General features: G+C 36.8%; 1 protein-coding gene across 1 annotated transcript in view; it reads right to left on the reverse strand.

The window, feature by feature from the left end:
• mycbp2 (MYC binding protein 2) overlaps positions 1 to 27,328 on the reverse strand; it is a 503,803-nt gene that overhangs the window by 156,506 nt on the left and 319,969 nt on the right. The window contains 4 exon segments of the mRNA XM_039745368.1: positions 154 to 286; positions 2,005 to 2,226; positions 20,270 to 20,410; positions 21,206 to 21,322. Coding sequence (XP_039601302.1) covers positions 154 to 286; positions 2,005 to 2,226; positions 20,270 to 20,410; positions 21,206 to 21,322 — 613 coding nt within the window.

The following is a 27,328-nucleotide window of genomic DNA, read 5'->3' on the forward strand; positions in this document are numbered from 1 at the left end:
AAAAATTACAATAGAAAATATTCCATTGGAAAGTCTAATATTCCCACCAAGAGAAATAAGGCCGAGATAAATGAAAGCAAAATAATAAACACATGACATTGATGCTTTAGCTAAACATTTTTAAATTATAAGTAAGGAATTTCAAAACCTTACCTTCTTCATGTCGAAGGTACTGACTTCCTCCCCGATCCCTTGCAAGAGACCAGGCTTCACCTTCATCACTTTCACAAAACTCCACTATACTGTTCTTATCCAACTGTACCCAAGTGCCTTCTGAGTTTGTTACCTGGTATACAAATAATCCTCTTGATTTTGTGTCAGACACTTGCAATATTATAATAATTAAAATTAATGACAGTGCAATTGCAAAATATTAAGTCTAATGATATTTCCAGAATATATAAATACTATATTGACACTTACAAATTGTTGAAATTATACAAACCAAAACTGTCTGTTTAAAGGAGAACAAATATGAAAATATTGTTATATATTCAACAATAGTGCTATGCAACATATTTACCAGAGGAGAGAGACAACATTTTAAAAATAACTGAATAAACAAAGGTGCAAGAAGACATTTCTTAAATAAATGTTTAACATACTTTAATAATTAATGCCAATGCCCTACTGTCTTGCAGATACAAAGGTTTATTTAAGAAACAGCATGACACACCACATTCTCAAATGAAAGTTAAGAAAACCTTTTTGAAGCCTCAGAATACAAAGAGGGAGTCAAGAAAGAAAGGAAAAGAAAATGAAGACTAAATCATTTAATATAACATTAATGTTACAAACAAAATACTTAAGATGACATGTTAAATTGGTATCAGAACACATTTAAATGTTCAATAAGCTCAAAATCTGATAAAAATGGCACCATTAATTTATATGAACCCAAAACATGAGTAAAAACGTGTCTTTTAAATTTATATCCAGAATTATAACAATTTATAATTTATTTCATAGACTGTATTCTTTCACTGCATATTCCTATAAAATGATGGACTTGCTAAGCTAAACTGAAAACAAAAGTTTTTTTTGTGGCATACTTCATATAGCTTTTCATTTAATCTTAAACTGTGCCTAGTTGCCAGACCTAAACTAACACTCAGGCTTTTAACCTTTTTATAATATTGATGTTTAAGTAAAAAACATACAATACTGCCTGATTATATCATATTATTATTATACTATTATTACAAAGATGCCTACCCACCAATGTAACTTGTAACTTCTATGTCCTTGGAAATACCTGGTTACTTAATGCACTGTCTCATGCAAAGTTCCACCTATCTGTACTATCTCTATTCCCCTTTACATAGTTAACATATGAAAGAGTTTTATAGAATAAAATTCCTCCTTGAAAAGCAGTGTCAAAGTGAACTTATTTACCACAGGTCCTGCTAAAAGGACAAATATATGAGACAGGAAACATGTTAACACAAAGATCAGTCCTGCTACCTCACGGATACAGTTTCCTGGGTATGAATCAAGCACTGGTCATTACCTATGTAGAAAATGCATGTTCCAAGTGTGTTAAGTTTCCCCTTACATCCTCAAACGCATGCATGCAGGTTAGGCTGATTGTCAAGACCAAACTGGCCCTTTGCGAGCGTGTGCATGAGTGGACAAGGCCTGGTACCCTGTCCACAACTATTTCCTGCCTTGTGCTTAGCATTGCCATTGCCAGAATGGTCTCTGGCTCTCTACAGCCCGGAGTTCGATTAGGGCATATTTGAAAATTTCAGTCTTAATGAGCAGTATATTAGGCGTATGAGGTATAACAGAAAAAAAAATAGCACATGAAACCCATGAACAAGGAACTGGCAATTACTTGCAGGTCATATTAGGAGTAAAAATAAACATTTTATATAAAGAGTTTTTAATATATATACATATATACACACAGTTATTGATCCTTTTGTAATTAAGTAAGCATCTGTCACCTATGAAGGGATATATTGTAGTCATAGCCATAAGAACATACACTTGAATCCATACCTCGCCTACTGCCTTCAGTTTGTTTCCCAGAACTAACATTCCAATTGGGATACCTCTAAGGTTAGGGCAGCTTCTGATGTTGTGACCCGAGGGTCCTGTCCGCACTACCTTATAAGCACCTGGTCCACCTCGCAGGCACAGGGTGTCCTGCTCCCTTATTGATGCGTCATAGGAGCATCGTGCATTGGTCTCTTTAGAATAATCAGAATGAATTCTGGCCCCCTTAAAAAAATAAAAATAAAAATAAATTAATTAGTGTCTACTGAGGAAAAAAAAAACAATTTTTTAATCAGCTTTATTCTAAGAGTTTTATTTTGGCTGCTAATACATTATAAATACACAGCTCATGCACAGATACTGCCTTGTCAGTCTTATACTTGAACATAGGTACTAGTATTTGGGAGAACAGAATGTATCTTGAACAATTTCTGATATGAAACTGAATCAGTATTAAGTGTCTATTTTGTGAATTATTTTTATTTATCTAAAACAAGGAGACAACCTGAAAATACCGAAGCTAATAGAATGCTCCACTCAGCCAAGTAACTGGTATCTTGCAATGCATTTCAAATGGACTTTTAGGTAATAAGAATGTTAAAAAGTATGTATGTTTCAAATGCTTTGCTTTCCCAAGTTGCAAATACACAGACACAACTGATGTTTTATCTAAAACTATTACTAAATATGGAAATTTGCAATAAATAATGTAATGTGAATAATTATTTCAGCAAAGATAATTTTCTAAGCAGTTTTCTTTTACAGTACATGTTCAAAATTGTTACATTCATTCTAAGATGGCATTGCACTACACAAATAGTCTAGCAATTTTTTTTTAATAGCCTTCATTTACATAATACTGTGAGTCATGACAAGTCACAGTGTACAAGGTCATAACTGCCTGTGACAAAAATTAAAAATGTTTAATTTTGTCTTAAGCCATTAAGTGTGGGCTCCTGTGTGTATATGAGATTATAGCAAATGAGCATTCAGCCAGATGTGGCCACAAAGAGAGAAGAAAATGTGTGCCTTTTTACTACACAAAGAAAGTGAAGCTTGACTTTCCAGTGTTTCGTGCGTTTGTCATGCTATGACAGACTTGATAAAGACTGACCAAACCTTCACCTGAATTTAACATACCTGTGCTGTTAAGGCAGCATGTTGATTGGCTGTTAAAATGCACCAAGCTCTCAAAACTTAGGAAATATAAAATTGCCCACAAAAGTTCTTAGACATTTGTGCATTTTGTCTTTCCCTTCGCAATTCCTAGCTTTGTAATCTAAGAACATCAAGATCAAGCAAACGCAGTTAGGAAGTATGACATGCTCTCTAGTTTGAAGCTGTGCAATGAGCTACAGACCTTTCTCATCCCTCACATTGTTGTGCAGTGAGCCACAGGCCTTATTCATCCCTCACATTATCTAATGATGTAATTTCAGACAAAAGAGTCAATGATTTAAAATTTTCCTATACCAAGCTAATATTTTTTTGTCTTAATTAGGGCTGTAGCAGGAATCCAAAAATTCCAGCATTCCAGGTGGTACAATAAATTGTGTGGATATGACCGCTGGGACAGCAAAGTTAAAGAAATACTGTGTAATGGTATTTCAAAAAGTTAAATGACTAAAACATAGGTATTTATTTATTACTCTGAATTGAATTTCTATGTAGTATCACAACAGACTGAAATCTAAGTATCTTCAGAATCCTATTCTTTCCTTAAACTGTGTCTCATTATCTAGCCTTTACAGTCTCTATTTGAGAAGAACCAACATATGGCACGATATCACATGCTGAAATCATAGACTTTCACTGCTTTCTGCACATTTATGTCATCCATTTATTATGATCATGTCATCTATTTATTACTAATTTAAATATGTGGTAGTAAACTGTGCAAATGAATGAAAAAACCAATCACGTTTATGATGTGAAACTAACTTCTTTCCTCATACATTTGTTAAATATTTACAAAACAATTATAAATATAGTTAAAATACAGAATGGATGAATAAGCTAGAACAAAAATAAGGTATGTTCTACAAATGTACTAAATAAGTATGAAAATAAAGATAGAAGGATTTAAAAATTTAGAATGAATTTAGAAATTCAAGTGCTTTTTTTACCTCTAATTAAACCACTACAAAAATCCATGTGATCCTGCGAAGATATTCACTTACAGTTACTTGGTGATTACTTTCAAGTAAAATGAAATATATCATAACCAGTGTTAATACTAACAAAAAGGTTAATTCTGATTTTAAGTTTGGATGCATCAAGCTTTGTCTCATACATACAGTATACTTAATCCTATTATGTAGGATCTTGAAAAAAATCTGCTCTTATGATTTTGGACTTAAAAGGAATTACTTGGATTTGGAAAAGTACTTTTTAAATACACTTCTTGATATAAATTATCATATTGCATGCAGAGACATTAGTAATTTATACAAAAATAAATGAAATGAAAACATCAAAATGGAATTCTAAAACAAAATACTTTTATATACATTTATGAAAAATGGAAATAAATAACAAGAATACCAATTGTCTCTGTGAGGAATGGGATTACCCTTTAATTATTAAGGCCGTCCTACTTGAGTATATCAAACAGTATATCTTCTTTAAGTGGTGAAGATAGTGGGGCATTTTTCTATATTAGTCTCAGATTTGTGATAAGCTGTATCTTCTACTGTCTTATACATATGAATTTATTTAAAAAAGGAATAAAATAACATTTAAAATAATAGACAAGAAAGTAAACCAGCTTTAATTTTGCTTTATTAGTGGGGTAAAAGTGTTGGATCTTCTACTTTTTAAGCATTACACATCATTTGCCTTTTGTTTTTTTTTTTTTTGAACAATAAATTGAAATTATAATTAGGAAAAAGGACAGATTAAACAGTGATAAAATCATACAGCCACTACATGTGGTTCTGGATCTTCCTCAAAACACAAAGTACTATACACGATATCAGAGTACTGTAGATCTATTAAACATGTACCTATATCATGTTTTCCCTAAATAAATACTCTGACTTCTATAAAAGCAATAGTTGTGCAAAATGATCCTGTGACCTGGGATTTGAATAAAGTTGCTGCCTCTCTTGTGTGTTGTAAAAGGCATTTAAGTTAACATCAGGAAGTCCATCCAGCCTTAAATTCTACTCTGATAACATTTTTGATAGTGAGGTACAAAGAGTTACAAAGCTTGGGCATGGTGCAACCCATAGTACTCTATAAATCCCTCCCACATCAAAGAGATGTAGAGCATGGCTTTTGATAGTCCAAGACCTGAAGCATTGCTGGGAGGCTGATTTTGTAACAAGGAAGATGAAAACGTAAATGTAAAAACTGTGAAGGACAGAGTATAAGCAATGTAACTTATAATACTGGGAATATTATGAGAAAAAAATAAGTCAAACGTGTTAGAAGTGCAGAAAAGGACGAGAGTATGCAAAAGTTGTTTTTGGCAGCACAGCAATGATGGCAATCTTAAGGTGGGTGAACTGTGTTAGAAAAGCTGGTTAAACAAAGTGGTGGATTGGGACATGGCAGAAGTGATGAAGAGAAAGATGTGTTTTTGGATAAGATAAAGGCATTTCTGAGGCATCAGAATAAGTGACTGTAATGGTTGGAGACATGAATGGATAGGATAGAACCAAAGCGAATTGTTATGAGGGAGTACACAAGGGGCTTAGCTTCAGTATCTGAAATGTTGAAAATGTGTGGATTCTGATTTATTGATGCAATGGAAACAGCTTTGTGCAATACTTTAAGGAGTTGATAAGATATTAATGTGATGAAGCAACAAGCATGACAGACTGTTGATAAATAGAGTTTATCAAGTCATGGTAAAATATATGAAGAGGATTCCTGGAGGAGGTTGTATATCACAATATTGGTTGAAGTAGATATTTTAGTTAGATGCTTAAAAATAAACAAGAGAAAGTGTGCACCAATATACATGTTTAGAATTTGAAGGAACAGAATATAAGGAGTAAACCAGAACAAACACTTATAGTAAGACTTAACAAGCTTTCAGAAGCATCAGGAGTGAATGGTAAGGGAAGGCATCTGACTGAAAACAGAAGTCTGCAGCTAGACAAAGGAAGCTCCAGGACACCAGGAAACATGGTGAAAAAGTGAAGTGCACAGTGCAACTAAGAAAAAAGAGCAAAGGCTATAAGGGGTGGCAAAAACAAAGACAGAAAGTGATAAGTTGATTTATAAAGACACAGTGCATAATGCTTGAACAGCTACTACCACAGTGCAAGAAGTAAGGTGACAGGTGTTTGTAAATGGGTAGCAAAAGGAAGAAGAAAAATAAATGTGTTCAGGATTACAAAAGAGAAAGGCAGGGAACAGTACACTGGACTCAGAACGCTGTGATTGATAGGAATGAGATTAAGGATATCTGGAAATATTACAAAAAGAACACAAAGATGCTGAATGCACAGAATGAATGGAATAAGGATTTTGTTTGTCCAGAGAAAACAGGACTAGTATGCAAGTTCCCAAAAGAGAATGTTGCAAAAGAAAAAATTAAGTTAGGTAAAGCAGCAAACTAGAGATGTGTTGGAAATGTTGAAGGTAGTGAAAAGGTCTTTTTGGAATAGGACTGTGTGTGAAGCAACGATTTCTGAAATATGAAGTGTCTTTATGTTAGTATATAAAGGAGTGTCGGTAATATTAGAATACCTGAAGCCTACGAAGCCTGGGCCACCTTAAATTCCTTTGCACCTCCTCATCAGTGTCTTTGTTTTGAAAATGTGTCAATCAGCACTGACAGAGAGCAGCCTGCTATCCCACCCTCCACCGATGCAGCTAAACTTCTCCCAGCTAAAGGCTGTTTATCTGGTTGTGAGGTGCCTGGAGTTATATAAGGTAAATAATATATCATTTGGAATACATGCATTTCATGTATGTTCTGTGTCTACAGCAATCTGGATAACTGTTGGATAACAGGAAATGTGAGGCAAGAAATGTTGAACACATAACTAAAACAGAAACATTTTGCATATTATAGTACTAATGACAAAATATTGACCTGAAGTGAATAAAATAAGTAAAAGTGCACTTGTTTTGTTATACTTGAACCTTTTGTGAAAGTGTTTATTTGATATTTGGACTTCAGTCTTCACATATTAAAAACTACCCGGGGTAAATCCAGAAAACAACCATTAAACTGATAATGAGGATGATGAATGACACAGCAAATTAAGCTAGTGTTATACTGAAGTAAAATTAGTAGGTATACAGTTCTAGGATAGAGTCTTTACAAGAAACAAGTGTTGATTTCTTAAAATAGATTGTATAATAAGCATTAAACATAATACAATATTACTATAAGACGATAATTAAAAATGTAAACAGAACTAGAACAACAATTACTTCAAACAATTGTTATTCTGCCATGAATACCAACTAACATTAATTTATATGAATAAATCCAATTATGAACTGTTCGATATGTAATTTTATTTGCATTGTTAACATATTTGCTTTTTAATTCTTACAAGACAAAACTCAATTCTTCCCTTTTTTGGCCTTGCTTTTCCAATTATAAGTGATGGTAGGCCAACATGTAGTCTGGCCCAATTAGGCACAAGATGGATACCAGCATTGGGTGAGAAGACAGTTTACTTCAGAGAGCATCAGTCAACTTAATAAGGGGAAAGGTAGTAACAATTGATTTTTTCCCCCTCATTGATTTTTTTTTTTTTTTTTAAAAGGAGCTTGGCCATAGTATAAAAAAAATTGAAATACACATGCAGAACACAAAACACTGGAAAAATTAAAAAAGGTAGATTGTGAAACAGCAAGCAAGCAAAGGTTATGTTTTTCAGTGATAGCAAGCAGATATTAATGAGAAACAATGAATAATGTAACTGTGAAGCTATAATAATCCCTACCATACAACTCACCTGTGTATACAACTTAGAAGTCCAAGATAAAATGTCGACTTCCCTGATTCCTTGGCTAGCATTAAAGACATTCTAAGCAACAAAGTTTAAGAAAAGTCAAGCTCATTTACATAATTTTTGCAGATCCATCGTTATTTGGACTTAATTTAAAATAATTTATAACAAATTTTACTAATAAAGTATTTTAGCATTTAAAGGAGTATTACACTTGAGAGTCACATTGTCTTCTTATCTTCCCAAACTACTTTATCTGTAACATGTAGTCTATTTATTTTTAAACAAAGTTGGTAATTTTTTGTAAAAATGATAGTATAGTATACTGTCTAACATATTTGTTCAGTGGTATTGTTGTCTACACAAAAGATATTATATATATTATATTAATTAGTTATCACAGTGTCACACTGCCTGCTTAATAGTAAAAATATTTCACTTTCTGTTACCCTTCCTAGCTACATCTCAAGAACACCACTTTTATTAGAAATGCAAGAAAAACTTTACCACTACCCAGAAAGTATGAAACATCCCTTTGCTGAAACGATAACATTATAATATGAAAGAAAGAAACTTTACATCTGTTTTGGCTTTTGCTACCCTCTAAATATTTTTATACAGAAGGCTCACAAGTGTTTCTGTACTCTATTCTGGGCTTAAAAGTGAAAAAAACTTTTTTTTTTTTGTTTTATTCTTTTTCTTCAGAACCGATTTAATTATAAAATGAAATCTCTTATTTCAAGGTAATAACAACCTCTGTCAGTCAAAACAGGGAAACAATAAATCCTCCACCAGTTCAACTTCATTCCTGATAACTTCAAAAAGTTATCACTTCTAATGGAATTAATAAACAAGAGAAAATGTTTTATGATGTCAAGCACTTAAACTAATGATTTCTTGGTAGAGACCACAAGTATTATGTAATTTAACTGTTATAATATTTGCACCATCCTGATTACTGCAAATTGTTTGACACAATGTTATCAGGTGTTCCACCTTATCTTGCAAGACAACCCATAAAAAGGTGTGTAGTCAATAGCAGAGGAGTTCTGCACTTCAAAAGCTACACCCACAGGGCTTCTTCTTAAAACACCAACCCCCAGTTTCTCCAGTCAATGCTGTTTAAACTGCTGTCAAGGTTTCAGGGAGAAAACAAAAGATACAGAACAAAAGACTTGATGCTGAGAGAAAATAAAAGGCTAACACTGTTGTTATCCATTCAGCAGCTCAGTAGCACAATGTAACTGAAGTATAATAATTAACTTACACATTGTAATGAACGCTACAACAGTGGAGAGACACAAACAAACACACAGACCACTGCAGCTACTGGGTTCAACACATTAGAGAAGTGTCTCTGTCTGCTATGATATAATTTTTACTATTGCATAACTATATGACATAACATCTGCAAAAACAGTTTAGATAAGCATTGTGGTCTATGAATATACATGTTAAAATGCTGCAGCTATTTTTTCCATGGCATTTTTAAATGTGTTTAGTTATTCATTTACATAAGCAGCCTGAGCTGTTCATCTTAAGCAGATTTGGTGATTCTGGCGTTTTGAATAATGGAATCTGCATCTCCAGTAGCTCTTCATTCACAGCTCTCTTAACAGCAGTCCATTTGATAGATTGTGACAAACCATTTACTTCAAATGCATATTTTGCAATTCATATTTACATGAACATAGGTGCCAATTCTTTCACGCTTACTGTACATATACTCCTAATGCTATTGTCATAATGTTAAACAACAGTTTGCTTTCTAACAGACCAGGTTAACAAGAGCACCACTGATCTTTGCAGTTCAAAGTCTCCTCTCATACTTTTAAGTATCTCATGAGGTGTTCGATTGGTTTAGAAATGTGATACTCAGTGAGTCATCCAATTGTTCCCACACAGGGTTAAAGTAAAATTTAGTCATTGTTTTCCCCAGACATATACACACACTGGCCACTTTATTAGGTATGCCTGTTCAACTGCATAATGCAAATATCTAACTATCATAGATATCTAATTTCATGCACAACCACCTCTAGGGTTTATAGAGAATGGTCCGAAAAAGGGAAAAAACATTCAGACGGCATCAGTTCTGTGGGCGAAAATGTCTTGTTGATGCGAGAGGTCAGCGGAGAATGACCAGAGTGGTTGGAGCTTATAGAAAGGCAACAGTAACACAAATAACCACTAGTTACAACCAAGGCATGTAGAAGAGCATCTCTGAAAGCAAAACACATTGAACCAGTAAGCAGATGGGCTACAGCAGCAGGAGACCACACTGGGTGCCACTCCAGTCAGCTAAGAACAGGCAACATAGGTTACAATTCACATGAGCTCACCAAAATTGGACAATATAAGATTAGAAAAACGTTGCCTGGTCTCAGGAGTCTCAATTTCAGCTTCGACATTTGGATGGTAGGGTGAGAATTTGGCATCAACAACATGAAAGCATGGGTCCATCCTGCCTTGTATCAACAGTTCAAGCTGGTGGTGGTGGTGTTGTAATGATGGGGGGATATTTACTTGGCACACTTTGGGCTTTTTAGTACCAACTGTTCATTGTTTAAATGCCATAGCCTACTTGTGTATTGCTTCTGACCAGATTCACCCCTTTATGACCACAGTGCATCAATCTTCTGATGGGTACTTCCAGCATGATAACATGCTATATCACAAAGCTCAAATCATCTGAAACTTGTTTCTTGAACATGACAATGAGTTCATGGTACTCAAATGGCCTCCACTTTCAGCTGACCTCAATCCAATAGAGCACTTTTGGGATGTAGTAGAATGGGAGATTCACATCATGGATGTGCAGCAGACAAAGCTGCACTGACTGTGTGATGCTATCATGTCAATATGGATCAAAATCTCTGAGGAATGTTTCCAGCACCTTGTTGAATCTATGCTACAAAGAACTATGGCAGTTCTGAAGGCAAAACAGGGTCCCAACCGGGTATTAAACAGGTGTGCCTAATAAGAGTGGCTGGTGAGCGTATATTATACTATCAACATATTTCATTTATTTAATGAACAAAGTTATCTTCAATTAACAGAATGTATGTTTATTGCTCACTTTTGGTGGAAAATATTTAATTTTAATTTCTGCACTATAACCACACATTATCAAATAAAATTTTTAAATTGCTCTTAATACAGGTTAATACCTACAAGAATTTGAAAGAAAACAAAAGATGCTTTATCACTTTCTACACATGTTCTTGGGGTTTTCAATCAGGGCTTTGGCTGGGTCACACAAGGACAGCCAGCAGTATTTTTCAGTCATTGTCATGCTGAAACATGAGCTGTCGCTCCAGTCTGAGATTGTGTACTGGTTTTCTTCAAGGATCTCTTTGTATTTGGCTTCATTCATCCTTCCATCGATCTCCTTGGCCCTGCCACTGAGGAGCACCCCAAATGCTTTTTACTCAAACTCTCAGAATCCTTTAAATGCCAGTGTGCAGACTCCAAGTGGAAATTTCATAAAACTCACAACTGATGGAGTGCTGCTGCGATGGATGTTGACTGGTTCTCCCATCTCAGCAAAGGACTTCTCAAGCTCTGTTAGAATTACCACTGGTTTGTCTGTCACCTCCCTGACCTAGGCCCTTCATGCCAGGTTACTCAGTTTGGCTAGACAGCTAACTCTACAAAGATTTGTGGTGTTTCCAAACTTCTTCCATTTCACATTTCAGGCCATCTGTGCTCTTATGAATACTCAAAGCTTTAGAAATGGTTTTATTCCCTTGTCCCGGTCTATACTTAACCATAATTATATCACAGAGGTCTACAGAAAGACTCTTGGAATTCATGGCTTGGTTTTTTGACGTGACATGCAGTATGAATTGTTAGACCTTATATACATAGATGTGTGCCTTTATAAAATATGGCCAATCAGTTCAAATTGCCACTGGTGGACTCCAATCAAGTTTTAGGCACAACTCAAGGATAATACAAGCAAACAGGATGTACCTGACCAAAACTTGGATTGCCACAGCAAAGATCTATATGAATTAAAGATTTCAGCTTTTGATTTTAAATACTGTTGTATATGTTCCAGGGGAGAAAGCATGGGCTGCACAGTACCTCCCCCGGACCACTTGGTGGCAGCCCCCCTGGGTGACGGTGGTGCCTCAGATACCCGCAGGGCTCCATGGGAGATGGTTTTTCTTCACAGCCCTGTTGGGATCTGGGGTGATCACCAGGAAGAACTGCAGGGGTTCCTGGGCTGCAGTTCAGCCACACCCGGAGGTGCAATCGGAAGCAGGTGGTCAAGCTCCTGAAGCTCTTCCGGGTGAGGTATAAAAGGAGCCACCACTCCGGGAGCCAGTGTCAGGAGGAGGGAGACAAAGCTGCCAAGGAGGAGTGGAGGACTTGAAGAGTTTATTTGTGCTTGTGACTTGTGGTTTTGTGGGACTGTGTTGTGGCTGAGGGACACGGGGAAGACATGGGCCCCCAGCTGAAGAAGGAAAATAAATTCTTTTGGTTTATTTTAACATGCCTCCGCTGTCAGTCTGTGTCGGGTCAGGCACATATATAGTGCCTTGTTAAAATAAATTTGTAACACTTTCTGAAAACAGGTTTCCACTTTGTCATAATGTACCATGGAGTGTGGGAAAAAACTGCAGATTTATTCATTTAAAATTAAATATGACACAATAAAGTTTGTACAAAATGAATAGGTCTGAATACATTCAGATGCCACCATAATCATGTATAATTAAAAACAACTGATTACTGTAGGTAGCTAATTTGAAGAGGTTACGCTGTGGTAGGTTTTTCAAAATCCAAATTCTTTGTTCATAAGAATTTGTTTGATGCCTCCTGACTTACTGGTACTACAATAAAACCTACATATTATATACTGTTGAACTCAGAAGGAATTGAATTTTTGCATCCCACATCAACTGACCCCATGGATTCATGGAATAATAGGATACAAGCTGTCAAATTACTCATTTTCAGAAATCTTTGAAAAAGTGGGGAGTGTCATCATATCCCTATTTCAAGGCTGCTGATCACAAATATGACAATCACTTTAATATCTGACCCTTTACCAGTAGACCTTGCCCTCTAAGGAGTCACCCCAGGGAAGGTTAAAAATTAATGATTTCAAACACAGGTACATTGAGTGTCACTTCAGATTATTTCTATGTCAATGAATACAATTTACAGCTGAAGCACACGCTTTAACATTTAAAATGTTTGATGCAACTATTTTTGTTCATAATGTACTTCTACTTCATTGAGTAAATCATTCCATTTCTTATGAACATGCCAATGTGCCACAGCACAAACACCACAAGCTGGGCCTGCTTTATTCAAATATTAACACCTTTAAATGAACATCTGGACAGGTCAGAACATGTTAGTGCCATCTACAGCTCTGTTATTGATTGCAGCAGTTTTCCAGTATGGAAGCCAGAAGTTCTTGTGTGTTTAGGGAGTTGTCATTTGTTTTATTACTTATAGTTATATTTTTCTTTTGTTCAAGCTTCTATAATGTTAGAATTTCACCATGGGGACAAATAAAGTACAGGTACATAAAAATAGAAAAAACAAGGAAGGGTTGACAGGCACCAACACAGCATCCTGTTAATCATGCTCAGTATCTGTGCTCTCTTATTTATTTTATTTTTTTTTTTAAAACACCGAAAAAGTACCAGACTTCAGGCTCAGGAAACACAAAACGTAATAGAGTGTAGAATAAGAAAAGCATTGTGTCTGGAAGTAAACCAGTAAATGACTGGATTCTTATTATCATAAAAAATGATGTATGTACCAGAGAAAAACCTTTACATAATTCTTCATTGCTATAAAAACAATGATGCTGGCTGTGAAAGACAGCAATCAGTTACACACAAGTTGTCTCTAATATCAGATAGATTTCCGTATGTGTATAATGTTTGTGCTCATGCAGGTTATTCCTGATGTAAATTTTATTTCCAATGGACCTGTCAAATTTTAATTTGAAATTAAACTATATAATGGCTCCCTTTCTGAAAGTTAATTAAACGTTTAAAATGGCTCAACTTGGCTTTGTGTTATTGTGGTCAAATCTGTGTGTTATTTATTGGAGGACCGATCACCCCAGCAAGGAACATAATTATGTCCTTTTAAGAGGGCTGCATCCAAATATTACATGGGGATGCCACAAGAAGTGTTCACTTGTTATATAGTGCCTCACACAGTAGTCATGAAAAAATTCTAAACTAATAGAGAAACAACCATTTAATAGGCTGATAACAAAAAAAGTAAACCATATAATAAAACACACACGTGAGTAGGAGGCATCTTCAGGTTTTGTATATCGATTTGCTCTCAAAATAGAGGAAATGTGGCTCAGAGATTCATGACATCATGTCCGCTTCCTCCAAAAGTCCTACCTTCTCTGAGCTGGGACTATATAAGGAGCTTCTTCACCATATGTCAGGATTCATTAACAACATCCCCATCAGAAAAGACAAACCCGACGAGCACTAGTTAAAATTCTTTTTGTTAACTTTTTTTTGGCTATTCCAACCTACCAATTAAACGGTGTTCACTGACTCATGCCCCGGACACTTCATCTGTCTTACTTTATACTTTTATAAATGTAGATACATTTTTCTAATCTTAACATACCTCTATAACTGAACTTTACGTAAGAACTTGATATAGTGCCTTGAGCCTGCTATTTTGGATTAAAAAAAGAAACCAAACTATCAGTATTCCAAAAACACCTTTTCTTTTGCCTTGGTGATAGGCAAACTGTCCGATGGACTATGATTTAGAGATGCATGCAGGTCAGAAAGTGGAAGTGTGAAATTCATTTTTTTTGCAAATAATTGAGAAGTACATTTTGAAGTCTTTGGTCCTTATGTTTTTCTGTTTCTCTGTTATGGCCCTGATGGTGTGGTGTACAATGTTTAAATCTTCAGTCCTCACGATTGATTCATTGTACAGCCTTGAATAGGTAACTTAAGGTGTAACTAGTGCTAATGCATCTCACAGTTTGCTTTAAAACTGTGCTCCTTATCAGCTGATAACTTTGTAGCCTTCTCTGGTTAACACCCAATGTCATTTAGCAAATTTAATTTGCTGTGACTAAAAACATCTGCTAAATAAAGATTATAAAGAGGACTAAATACTTAAAAATCATTACAATGCAACATTACATTCACTTATTTCATTTATGAGGCCTCTGTAGAAAAATGGAGATGGATAGTAACTTCTGGCCTCAGGGAGCAAAAAGCTGCTTAGCAGACTGGATAGCCAGTTTTACCTGGGCTTTATATGTGCAATAAAAGCTGTGCCAAGTGTGCCCTGTACTACTTTCTTTATAATCTTGTCACTTTGTGTACACACAGAATGCCATTTTTGTGAAGGGTTGTGTTTTCAAGCATAACTTTAATTGGAAGGCTACAGTATTCTCGCATCAATACATAAGCCAAAAGCACCAAATCTTTACAGATTCAATATAAATATAAAAAGTAAAACTATTAATTTTGTAGCGACTCATGGTGCCAGCATGGGTGGCTTGTAAGAATTTAAGCTCCGTTTTATGGTTGATTTTACGGGTCACTGTTCTAGCAAGAACTTGCTCACCAAGCCATCAGTTCTAGACTAACGACAAGACAGCAGTGCAGATGCTTCCCTTTTACAGGGTTTACCTGCAGAGAATTTTTATGGTGCTCATATTTACATAAGAGTTATCAAAGTACCGATTTCTCCTTGATTAGATGGGTTGGCCTTTGTTCTTGTTGCTGCTTACACTGGTTCTGTTACTATAATAATGAAGTGTAAAAAAACACAAACAAACAGTCATGCCGACATCCAGTAACATATATACAGTATGTACATAAAATGGTTCAGGTTGCATCCTTTTATTTATAGCAATAGAGTGTTGTATCAATCTATGGCTAACACGGTACAGGAGAAAGTAGGGTGAAATGACACCTTTTATTGGCTAACTAAACAGATTACAAATGCAAGCTTTCGAGGCAGCTAAGGAACCTTGGCTGATGAAGACATTCACACATATATGCATGCATGCACACATGCACATACGCAAACACACACACAAAATTAATGAAATTTGAGTTGTTTTTATATAATGACAGTAATCATATCAAATTCCCACTTTCCCTCCTCGGAAATCTTGAAGCTAACAATAATATAACATCACATTCTCAAACATGCAGTAAGGATACAGGAAATGTAAACTGCTGAGAAAGATATTAACATCAGCCTGCTGCCCTCTACCAAAAATCACTAAAGAATTTCACGTTTCACATTTGAGTAATTCCATGTCAAATCATCACACTTTTGGACCTCATCGTCACAGATTTCAACAAAACTTGGCGTGGTGATTTGGTCACATGAGTAACCCAAGGAACTGAAATTTCACGTGTCTTGGATCAATTAAAGCTAACAAAGTTTGAACTTATTGGTGGGGGATAAGGATATGACTTTGACTATCTATATTTACCTAAATATAAAACTTGCACAGACATGGTTCTCACATTGTTTTAAAGCTCTTTTCCAGCTCTATATTTCACATAATTACTGTTCTATCCCCATTATGAAAAACACCATGTTACGAGTGATTATAATAAAGATTGAATAGCGAAAAAAACTATATTTTATTTTATTTTTTTTTAAAGTAACGCTAGCTTATAATGTCATGAACATCTCTACAAAATTTGGTCTTTGAATTTTGAGCTGTTGCTGAGATATCATTACTTATTTGATGTGTGCATCAAAACCATAATTCTTTACAATGCTGTTGAATATTCAATGCAAAATATGCAACTAAGTCAATATATTGCTGTCCTTAAAAAATACTTAATGGCCAACCAATTGGAAAAACCGGAATCATCTAAAATAGTAAAGTCCCCACAAAATCTGGCAAAACTGAAACTGAAGAGTGGAAGGCAATTGTAAAACGTAAAAGTGTGCTAAGAGAATACAGTAGATCTATAGTATGTGCTGCTTTAACCAAAGTAAAATGTGCTTCTCAATTTTTCTTAGTGTAGACAAATCTGCAAACTAAGGCAATGTAAGCTTTCATATTGAGATACTTTCCTAAAAATGTTGCTTTTTTCTGAAATACTGTTGGTTCCAAAATGTTAATAAAGGTGAAAAACATTCTGATTTATCTTGATTTCAGTCTGTTCATTAAAAAGAGCTTAAGCGTTTAACAAGAGTGTGTATACTTCTGACATCTACTCTATACTCATTTTAAAACACAATGCAGTATGTAGCAGTGCTACCATTAAGTAGAACTGCATCTCCCAGCAGGCCTAGCAGGAGCTGTTGGGGTCAAAGGTGGCCAGAGGGGTTTAAAAGGAGGGCAGGGGTCGAAGAGAAGAAAAGTTTGTTTTGGTCGTTTGCTGCTTGTTATAACTGTTGAACTGCCTGTCGTTGTCTGCCATATATCATCGTGTCCTGGATTGTATTGTTTGTTGGGGTCTGGTTATCATTTGTCTACCTGTTTACTGTTACTGAGGACGTTGTCTGGATTCATTGGCTGTCACGGAAGAAGGAGCACTCCAAAACCATTCATCTGTCAACTTACTTCAGCAACTACCGGTAGGACTGTGTTTTTCCATTTCCCTCGCATCATTCAAATCACTGGACATAACTTCACCGCTGATTATTTCATACATGGACTTTACTGCGTGTTTGTCGTGTTTATCTGTTAATTGTAATATCGCCGAAGTGATCAGGGGTGGTATTGTTGTTTTCATTTAGTTAATTTAATTTCATTATACTTTTTTATCGTTTAAGTTCCCAGTGCGTTTTCTTTGTCTCTGTAGTGTGTGTGTGTGAGTTGGGGGGTCGTGCCAAGGCTGGGGTTGTCCCTGGTAATCCTCATATAAAATAAATAAATCACCGTCTTTCTCGACGGTGTGAATCTTAGCGGCTTCTGACCGCTACAAGTATAATCAAAAAATGATAATGCTGCACTGTGTAATCTGCACTAGTACAAACATATCTCATTCAGCAATTCCAAATCCTCTAGACAAATCAGCACACGTCATAAACAGGAAACACAACTCAAATGAGATCGAGCTTTTGAAATGATGACAGGACTACTGATCCTGAATGAAGGGAAGAGGCAGACTTTCAGTTCAAAAGCTCAGTTCCATGTAAATTGAATTCCTGTTCATGTTTCTTCAGTATCTGTTTATCAATATTTTAGCAAAAAATACATATGTTTTGCATGTTGTGAACATACAACTGGATAACTGCCATGTGGATTATGTAACAGGAGTAACCATTAGTCACCCCCCTCCCATGGACGCATTTCACATGGTTTGCCATTGCACAGCACTGGATACCATTAGCTTGAATTATGCCATAAACTTTTATTTTCGTTCCCTTTTCAGTAGCAAGCATTTCAGGGTTTGCAACATAAGAAATGCTAATAAAACACTATAATGATCATGGCTGCATGATGAAAATAGTATAAATAGTATAGCAATTTGGGTTTTATCCTGAACATTTTTTTAACACTAATAAGCAATTATTAATTAGCAATTTAATTTTAACCTGAATCTTCATGAAGTCACTCATGCTCTTTTGCATTACTTTACTTTTTTGACACAGAAGATGATACAACATTAAAATTGTAAAATAAAATAAAAAAAACTTTCCCATGTACACTACTTGATGTATTCATTATCAAAGATAACCTAATTCAATTTAACCTGTAAACTGTATTGAAGAAACTGGGACTCTCAAGTATGACACCCACAGTTAATGGTAAATCACTTACATTAAATTTAATTTTGTTTTGATGACGCTAATCTCTTCCTTTAAAGCAATGATTTTACCTGTGTAGGAAATTTGGAATTTTTCCTAATTAAACATTCTTCCAAAGTGCATAATCAAAGTGCAGCAAAAAGTACTTATTCAAAAATACAGAAATATATCTTTACATTAGTTACCAAATATAGTCACATTTTTTTGCAGTAGTTACAAAAGTTATACATATATAGAGAGACAGGCAGAAAAAGTCAGCTTGTACATATACAAATACAATGTAAAACAATAAAAATCAAAACTCTTCCAAAAAAGATGTAGTGTGTCATGCTGTTTTTCACTCATACAGTTTATGAAAGCATTACTGCTTCTAATGCAGCCCAGTGCACCAAGGGAATATCTGTTTTAATGCTGAGAATTCCCTCAACACAGCTGTGTTATTAATAAAGTTTGTTTCGTGGCAAAATAAGAATAAGAATCATAAATTATAATTCATTAAATCAGTTAAGGAAAAACTATACAGCTGATTGTACTGAATTCTTCTGAATAAAATCTTTATTGTGCTTTCTGCAACATGGAATATATGCCAGGAAACAAACCAAAATACTAAGAAGCTCCTTGGTAATGTGGCTTTTGTCGTGAAGCAGTTGTGAAAAAGCAATGTGAACCAAGGATATAACAGTAAGCAATAATATTGACATTGCACCACAATGAATTATCCAATATTGCACCACTCGTTTTTTCCAACTTCAATTTCTTTATTTTCTGAAGAACAACAATGTACATACACTTTCATTTTATTAATGTAGCCCTTCTGAATTTAGAAGTTTCTTCACCAATAAACTTGCTTTCAATATACCCTAAATGTTACTGTGCTATCATTTTGCAGTTCTGGCCTTCATGCAATCCTAAAAATTGATAATGAATACTCACACATTATATTAAGTCACAAAAAAGTAGATACACAGTTTCTTAAACTACTGTATAAATCCAAAAGAAAGCACAGATACTTAAACTTAAAACATCAAGCCAGCCAATGAACCTCTGAAACCCTTAAAATCCATACTCAGAAATAATATTTTGCTAAATGACATTACTCAATTTACAGTTTAGGAGATGAAAGTAAGAATAATACATGCATTGGATAAAATGTGTGTAAAAAGTGTCCTACACTTACTATGTAAAAATAGATGAATTTTACTCAACTCATACAAATGTACCGATAACATCATCAACGTCTCAAATTCTAGCAGAAGCATTTACCTTCAGCAAAGGAAACTAAATATGAAGTGGTGTAATCAAATGTATAATTCCAATTTATGACCATAATCAAACTTACCTAAAAAGTTTGGATGGTATTTAAACGTTCATTGACAGATTTTTTCAATACACTTTCCATATACTATTTAAAAGAAGATGCACTATATTGACTAAATCAATTAAAAATGATCACTTATCTATTCATTAGCAAATTATCCTAAACTACACATGAGGCTTGATTTAACAACCCTTGAACATTACTACTTTGGGTTTCCTCTCTATTAATGAGCAGCACAATGGCCCAAACCTTCAATAGAGAGGGGGCCTTTACTTACGTCAACAGGAACTAGAAGACTCCTGCCCAGATGCTGGTTAAAAGACAGGCACCAGGCTTCAGTGTACCCATTCATGTTGGGAACATACTTCTTTACAGTTTCATCATTCAGTCTGAGCCATACACCATCATCATTGTGGATCTATGGGAAACAAGCAACAAAAACGAGCCATGCCCTCCTGTAACTGCTAAAATGCCTTGCAAGGACTAAAAGGCTGCAGACTGCCAAGAGCACTATGACAAAGATATGTGGGTTTTAGAAATTGGGAAATTAAGACGTCAGAAAAAAACAGAAAAACAAAAGAAGAGTTCATGAATAAAAGTTACATTAATTTAAAAAAAGAGAAGTCTGCTAAAAAAACTTACTGCTTGTATGTCATGTAATCATATTTAAGTTTAAAAAATTATGAAGATACTTAGAGGCACTTCCTGTTTTAATTTTCCACATTTCAATGTATTCACATTAAACAGAAATACAATGGGAATAAAAAATGTAAAACTTTTTGTCAAGTTTACGAGAGTAATGAATAAATATTATTTGAGTAATGAGGCATGTGTTTGTCATCTTTTGTCCACATATGCACAGTAGCTCCTTAAACTGACCACAGGTTTGCCTAAACTTCAACAGACTGCAGCCTGAGAGTTTCTTGCATGTGAATGAAGCCAAATGAAAAGAAAACTAGGAAAATGGGGAAAATAGATCTTCAGAAAACAACTTACAAATAGAAGAAAAAAAAAAACACAGAACAAACAACTAGGATGAATTAGTGGCTGATCATTTTTAAAAGCTTGATGTATTGCTTGTTATAGCTGAATGAAAACGCAATATGTTAACAGTTGCACATAGCTTAACTAAATGTGAATAATGAGGGTAAAAAAAAATCCAAAATATTTTAAGGCCCTGATCTGATAAAACATTTATGTCCTTTTAAATTACCTCATCAATGAAAGTGATGGTTCCATTGACCTTCACTATGCCTATCTGTTCACTCTGCAGAGAGGGGTGGCTACGGATACGAAGCCCTGCGCTGTCCTTGGCCACAAATTTGCGAACCTGAGAGAAGTAAAGGGAAACAGTAAGGTAAAGAAAATAGCAATGAAAAGCAGCTCAGGAGGACAGAAAGCCAGAAGTAATCACAGACACAAAAAAAGTATGAAACCAAAGCAAGCAGAACTAGAAGATTAGTTGCCTTTTAATTAATGACTCACAATGTTACTTGTTTCCCAATATTTACCATGCCTCTCCAGCTAACATAATGTAGTACACTCAGAATACGAGTCCACAATGATGGTAAATCCAGAACTAATTGCAACAAATCACACACACTCTTTTAGTAGTTAAACTCATGTAGACTTTCAATAGTAGGGGATGCTCTATTCAAGATCTTAAAGGCCACAGAGGTGAGAGATTTTATGGCTTATGTATTTCGTTGGACTAAGTTCTCATTTATTACATTCATCCCAGCCATCCTTCATCCAAACCACTATTACCCTAACACAAGGCCACGAGGGTCTGCTGGAGCTGGGAACACACACAACAAGCAGACACTAGGAACAATTTAGGATTGCCAATGCATCTAACCTGCATGTCTTTGGACTGTGGGAGGAAACCGGAAGCACCCGGAGGAAACCCACGGGAAGAACATGCAAACTCCACACAGGGAGGACCCGGGAAGCAAACCCAGGTCTCCTTATTGCGAGGCAGCAGTGCTATCACTGCGCCACCATGCCGCATTTTATTACATTCAGCACTTCAATATTCAAGAGTAACTGTTCAGTTCTAGTCCAGGAGGGCCAGATTGGATGCAGATGTTTTTTAACTACACCCAACTTTGTTTTTTCTAATGAAATCTAGATTTTATTAGTTTTATTTACTCATTTGTATGATTCTTCAGTCAGGCTTGATGGGCTATTGTGATGGCAGATTTCAACTGCAAACACTCTTAAGGAAATGCAAATGCACTCTGTGTAATTAGATCACTTGTTCCAATTTTGAATTCAAGAGTATGAATGTACAATTAATTTACATAACATTATTATGAACAGGTCCATTAAATTTCTAACATGCTTAGTCAGAACTTGGAGTTCAACAAGTTGGGGCCTATCCTAGGAGTATTAGCTTCTAGGTTGGAACTAACTCTGACCGGGGAACCAGTTCATCTCAGGTATTCTTAGTAATCTTAAATACTTCAAAAATGGACTTCTCATTTTCCAAAGATAAATTTGAATTTTAAAGTTCTACCTACAAAGCTTCCTAAACATGGCTTATTTATTCCAAGTATTTTTAGGAGTATTTTATAAACATCAGAAATCAAGCAGAAATCATTAATTTACATGAAATTCAATGAAAAATATGTATGAGCCTGGAGGAATGGATGCAGTATTTACAGAATGGGAGTTCCCTTGATGAGCAGATGGGGTGTGTAATTTCCGTTCTGAAAGGTCATGGTGGATACAAGACTCTGGCTAATTTCATAACTGTAATTCTGTTGTTAACTGACTTCTTTATTAGGTCAGAAGTATTATAAAATTTTTAGAAATTGAAAAAAACTTGTTTTTCTTTGAAATTAAAAAGATACTGCTGTAGTCACCTATAGTTTAGTATAGGAGTTTCTTCTTGTATTCACTTTCTGTTTTACTTTAAAACATTCATTTAAAGTTTTTTACTTTTTTTGTAAGCAGAATGTAATATACCATGAATCTCAGATGAGAAGGGAAATACTTCAGTTAATCAGCTAAATAAGTGTTATTTTCACCTTTTATGTGCTTGTGTGCTCACAAAAAAGTAACTGCTTTAAAGTAAAATTGAGAAACAGAGTTCTAATCCTTCAATGTCCACTTTGTTGATTTCTTCAGGAAACTAACATTTGGATATAAAAACTGCTGTATGATAACAGGAACAAACAGTACAGTATCTAAATAAATGTATATTCCGGTAAAGAAAATATTTTGCCTCAAAGTAAGAAAATAATTAGAATGAGAGAGACTGAGGTCCAAACATCCTTCCAGGATCAGAACTGACTAACTATCTACAACCTTTCACCACAGCAAGGTTTTAAAATATAACAACAAATTATGAAGTGGCAATGTTTCAGTATATAGCAAAATGCTTTTAAGGAAATGTTACATCATTGATCACGAAAAATTCCTTTATGATATTTTATATATTATCACACACGTAGGGGGACGTTGTGTGGACCAAGTAAAGGTAATTCCACGCCAGGCCAGGGGAGGGCGGGGTGCACTAAACCGTCTCCTGTTATCTCTACAGACCAGTCACGGGAAAACTTGAGTCAAGAATGTCACTTCCAGTTCCGGCACCCAGAACGACGCCACTTCCGGCTCTGGCGCCCAGAAGAACGTCACTTCCGGTTCCGACACACAGGCTCATGTCAGAAAAACCTCCGGTTACCCTACATCACTTCCGGTCTATTCACTTAAAGCAGCCATCTTTCCCAACCTTCATCAGTTCTATCTTGGACTGCGTACTGTCAACAACCCTGTTTTGTTTGAAAAAACCATTTGCAGCCAGGAATATTATTCGGGTGGCTGCATTTTTTACATGTGTCGAGTCTGTTCCTTTTCACAGTGGCGTAGCCGGCAGGATGATGATCTCCTGGAGAAAATCGGAAGTCAAACCTAACCCTAGGCTCGACACACGCTACTAAACCAACAAAATAATAGATGGTTAAGTACTGCTCCCAAGTTGCCGAGTGGGTGTCAGTCAGGGCATGTCGGAGAAAGCTTGAGTATGCTTCGATCCATCACCCTGTTAAAGGGACGGGGAAAAATAGCCCCAGGACCCACAGGATAGAGCCAAGTGCATCATGGAATGCATTGAGGACTTACTTTGGCCTCCCAGGTGTGGGGACTGCCCCTACATATCCCATGAAGGGCAAGCCTGTTAATAAAGGTGGAAGAAACCCAGGCTGACAGATGGAAAACATAATGGGCCTGGACATTTCAACATGCTAAGGCAACTAAGAAACAGGCCATGGCTTTATGGGCTGAGGTGGTTGGTTGGCTACAACCCCATGAAAGATCCAGCAATCAAATAGCGGAGCAGGTGGCCTACGCTTTACTGCTCCGAAGCCTAATGGGGAAAAAAAAAAATTCGGCCAGCCGGCCTGGGGATATACAGATATTGTCGCACTAGCCAAGACAATTGAACCCCACAGGGCAGAAACCGGCTTGAGAGTATCAGAACGTGACTCGTGTGAACCCAGGCATGCTTGTATCCATACTACAGAGTCCCGCGGCTATATTGTGAAGCGTACTCGAGTGGACCCTGAGGCGTGTTGGCTGGCCCTGTGAAGTGACCAAGGGGTCTGCGGAGTGATATGGGGGGAGGCGAGGTGTGCACTCGTTAATCCACTGGCCTGTTTGCATACAGGAGAAGTGCTAGTTAATGGGATTAAAGTCATATCTTTGTTTGACTCCGGCAGTAACATTTCCATTGTTGCTCGCCGTTTAGTATTATCGCGACAGTGGCATAAAAACAAAACACGCATTACTTGTATTCCTGAGGATGTCCGATATTATAGAACCGCTGCCTGCTACATATGTCAGGACAGCGTAGTAAAAAGGCTGACGGTAGCGGTAATGCAAAATCCTCCATTCCCCGTAATACTAGGCAGAGATTGGGCTGACATAAATAGCAGTAATAATAATAATTCTTTGCATTTATATAGCGCTTTTCTACAGTCACTTCTTCCCCCCCCCGATCACTAGGTCTAGTCACGGACACTGAATCAGCGCACTCAACTTCCTCTACGCTGTGTATACAGCTGGCTAGGGAGCGGACTGCAACCTCTGGTGGTCGCAACAAGGCACGTCATCAACATACGCCCAGATGGATCGGGATGAAACCCCATCCCTTGAGGTTAAATCCGATCCTCTCACAAGTCTGCAAGTTCAATTCAGGCAGATACCGGCTTCATTTAAAAGGAAGCAGTGGAATGACGACTCCCTTAAGTTTGCAAAGAATGGGTCCTCACTTTGTGTTAAATAATGACTTGTACCGGGTGGCAGAACATGAGGGACAGGTGAGGTCACTGTTGTTAGTACCACGGACTTACCGGCGACAATCTGTGAACTTGCATATACCCATCTGCTGGGAGCCCATTTGGGCCCCGAAAGAACACTTGAGTGAATTAAGCTCCGATTTTTTTGGCCTGGGATTAACGAGGAGGTCCGCCACTTTTGTACATCCTGTCCCGAATGTCAATTGAGGCAGATTCCTAGAAGGGACCATGCTCCTCTAGTGTCCTTACCCTTAATAGATATCCCTTTTGAACGTATTAGGGTCGATCTAGTGGGACTCCTAGAACCCTTAGCCAGAGGTCATAAATATATAATGGTCCTGGTAGATTATGCTACCCAGTTTCCAGAAGCTGCTTCGTTACGCTCAGCTACTTCAAAGGCTATCGCACAGGAATTAGTTGGTGTCACTGCGCAAGTTGGAATCCCTAAAGAAATCCTGACGGATCAATGGACTCCTTTCACCTCGCAGACGTTCAGGAAGACTGTTAGATTACTTCAAATAAAGCATTTAAAGACATCGGTGTATCATCCTCAAACTGACGGTCTTGCAGAGAGGTTCAATCAAACTCTCAAACAGATGTCGTGTAAAGGATTCAACGAGGACAGAAGGAACTGGGATCAGCTCCTCCCCCTCGTCCTTTTTTCATATCGGGAAGTCCCACGGGCCTCCACGGGGTTCTCACCTTTTGAGTTGCTATATGGACGACAACCTCAGGGTATATTAGATGTTTTAAAAGGCAGCTGGGAGGAAGAGGCCCTCCCGTCAACATATATATCAGAATATATCGCACAGTTACGCAATAGATTGAAGAAGATTAGACCCATATTGAAAACGTACATGGAAAAGGTGCAAGCAGCCCAGGTCCGATGCTATAACTGTGGTACGTCTTTGTAGGAGTTCCGCCCGGGAGATCGGGTCATGGTTTTAGTTCCTACCTCCCATTTCAAATTATTGGCTTATTGGCAGGGCCCCTATGAAATTAAGGAGAGGAAGGGGCTGGTCAATTATTTGGTGAAACAACCAAATCGCCGACCCAGCGAGCGGATTTATCATATCAATTTGCTGAAACCGTGACCGAGAGAGCTACGCCCTTGAAAAACCTTATAAAGAAGGGTCGACCTAATCATGTGGTATGGGATGAAACATCAGAGGCTGGCTGAATTCAGTGACCTGAAAATGGCCCTTACGTCAGCTCCTATATTAAATGCACCTGATTTTTTCTTATTGGCAGGGCCCCTATGAAATTAAGGAGAGGAAGGGGCTGGTCGATTATTTGGTGAAACAACCAAATCGCCAACCCAGTGAGCGGATTTATCATATCAATTTGTTGAAACCTCGGAAGGACAGGGATTACGAGCCCTCCTCCGGACAGCTCCGTTCTCTTTTCACTCATCAAATCCACCTTAATTTTGGAGATAATTTGACTCGCCAGCAACGACAGGAGCACAAAGCAGATATCCTGTCAGGTAGTCAGTGAAAATCCAAGGCGGACCTCCCTGGTTGCGCATGACATTGTGACGAAATCTGGGGTTCTAGTCCGAGAACGCCCGTACAGAATTCCCGAGGTAAAAAAGGCGGAAGTGGAGCTAGAGATCAGACGCATGCTGGAACTAGGTGTGATTGAGGAAAGTTATAGTCCCTGGTCCAGTCCTGTCATTATGGTCAGTAAGCCCGATGGAAGTTAGAGGTTCTGCAACGACTTCCGTTGGCTTAACCAAGTCTCCCAATTCGATGCCTATCCGATGCCGCCAGTGGACGACCTCCTCGAGCGGCTAGGAAATACCAAATTCTTGACTACTTTAGATATGACTAAGGGGTACTGGCATGTTCCCTTAACGGACTCCACTAAGGAAAAGACAGCATTTAGCACCCCTAGCAGGCACTGTATCACAGTATCATGTCCTCCCATTTAAATTACATGGGGCACCTGCGAACTTCCAACGTCTGGTGGATAAAGTGCTCCGTCCTAATTCATATAGTGCTGCTTACTTGGATGACGTGGTCATCTATTCCAAC

This window comes from Polypterus senegalus, chromosome 2 (genome assembly GCF_016835505.1).
Source record: "Polypterus senegalus isolate Bchr_013 chromosome 2, ASM1683550v1, whole genome shotgun sequence".
NCBI classification, from domain to species: domain Eukaryota; kingdom Metazoa; phylum Chordata; class Cladistia; order Polypteriformes; family Polypteridae; genus Polypterus; species Polypterus senegalus.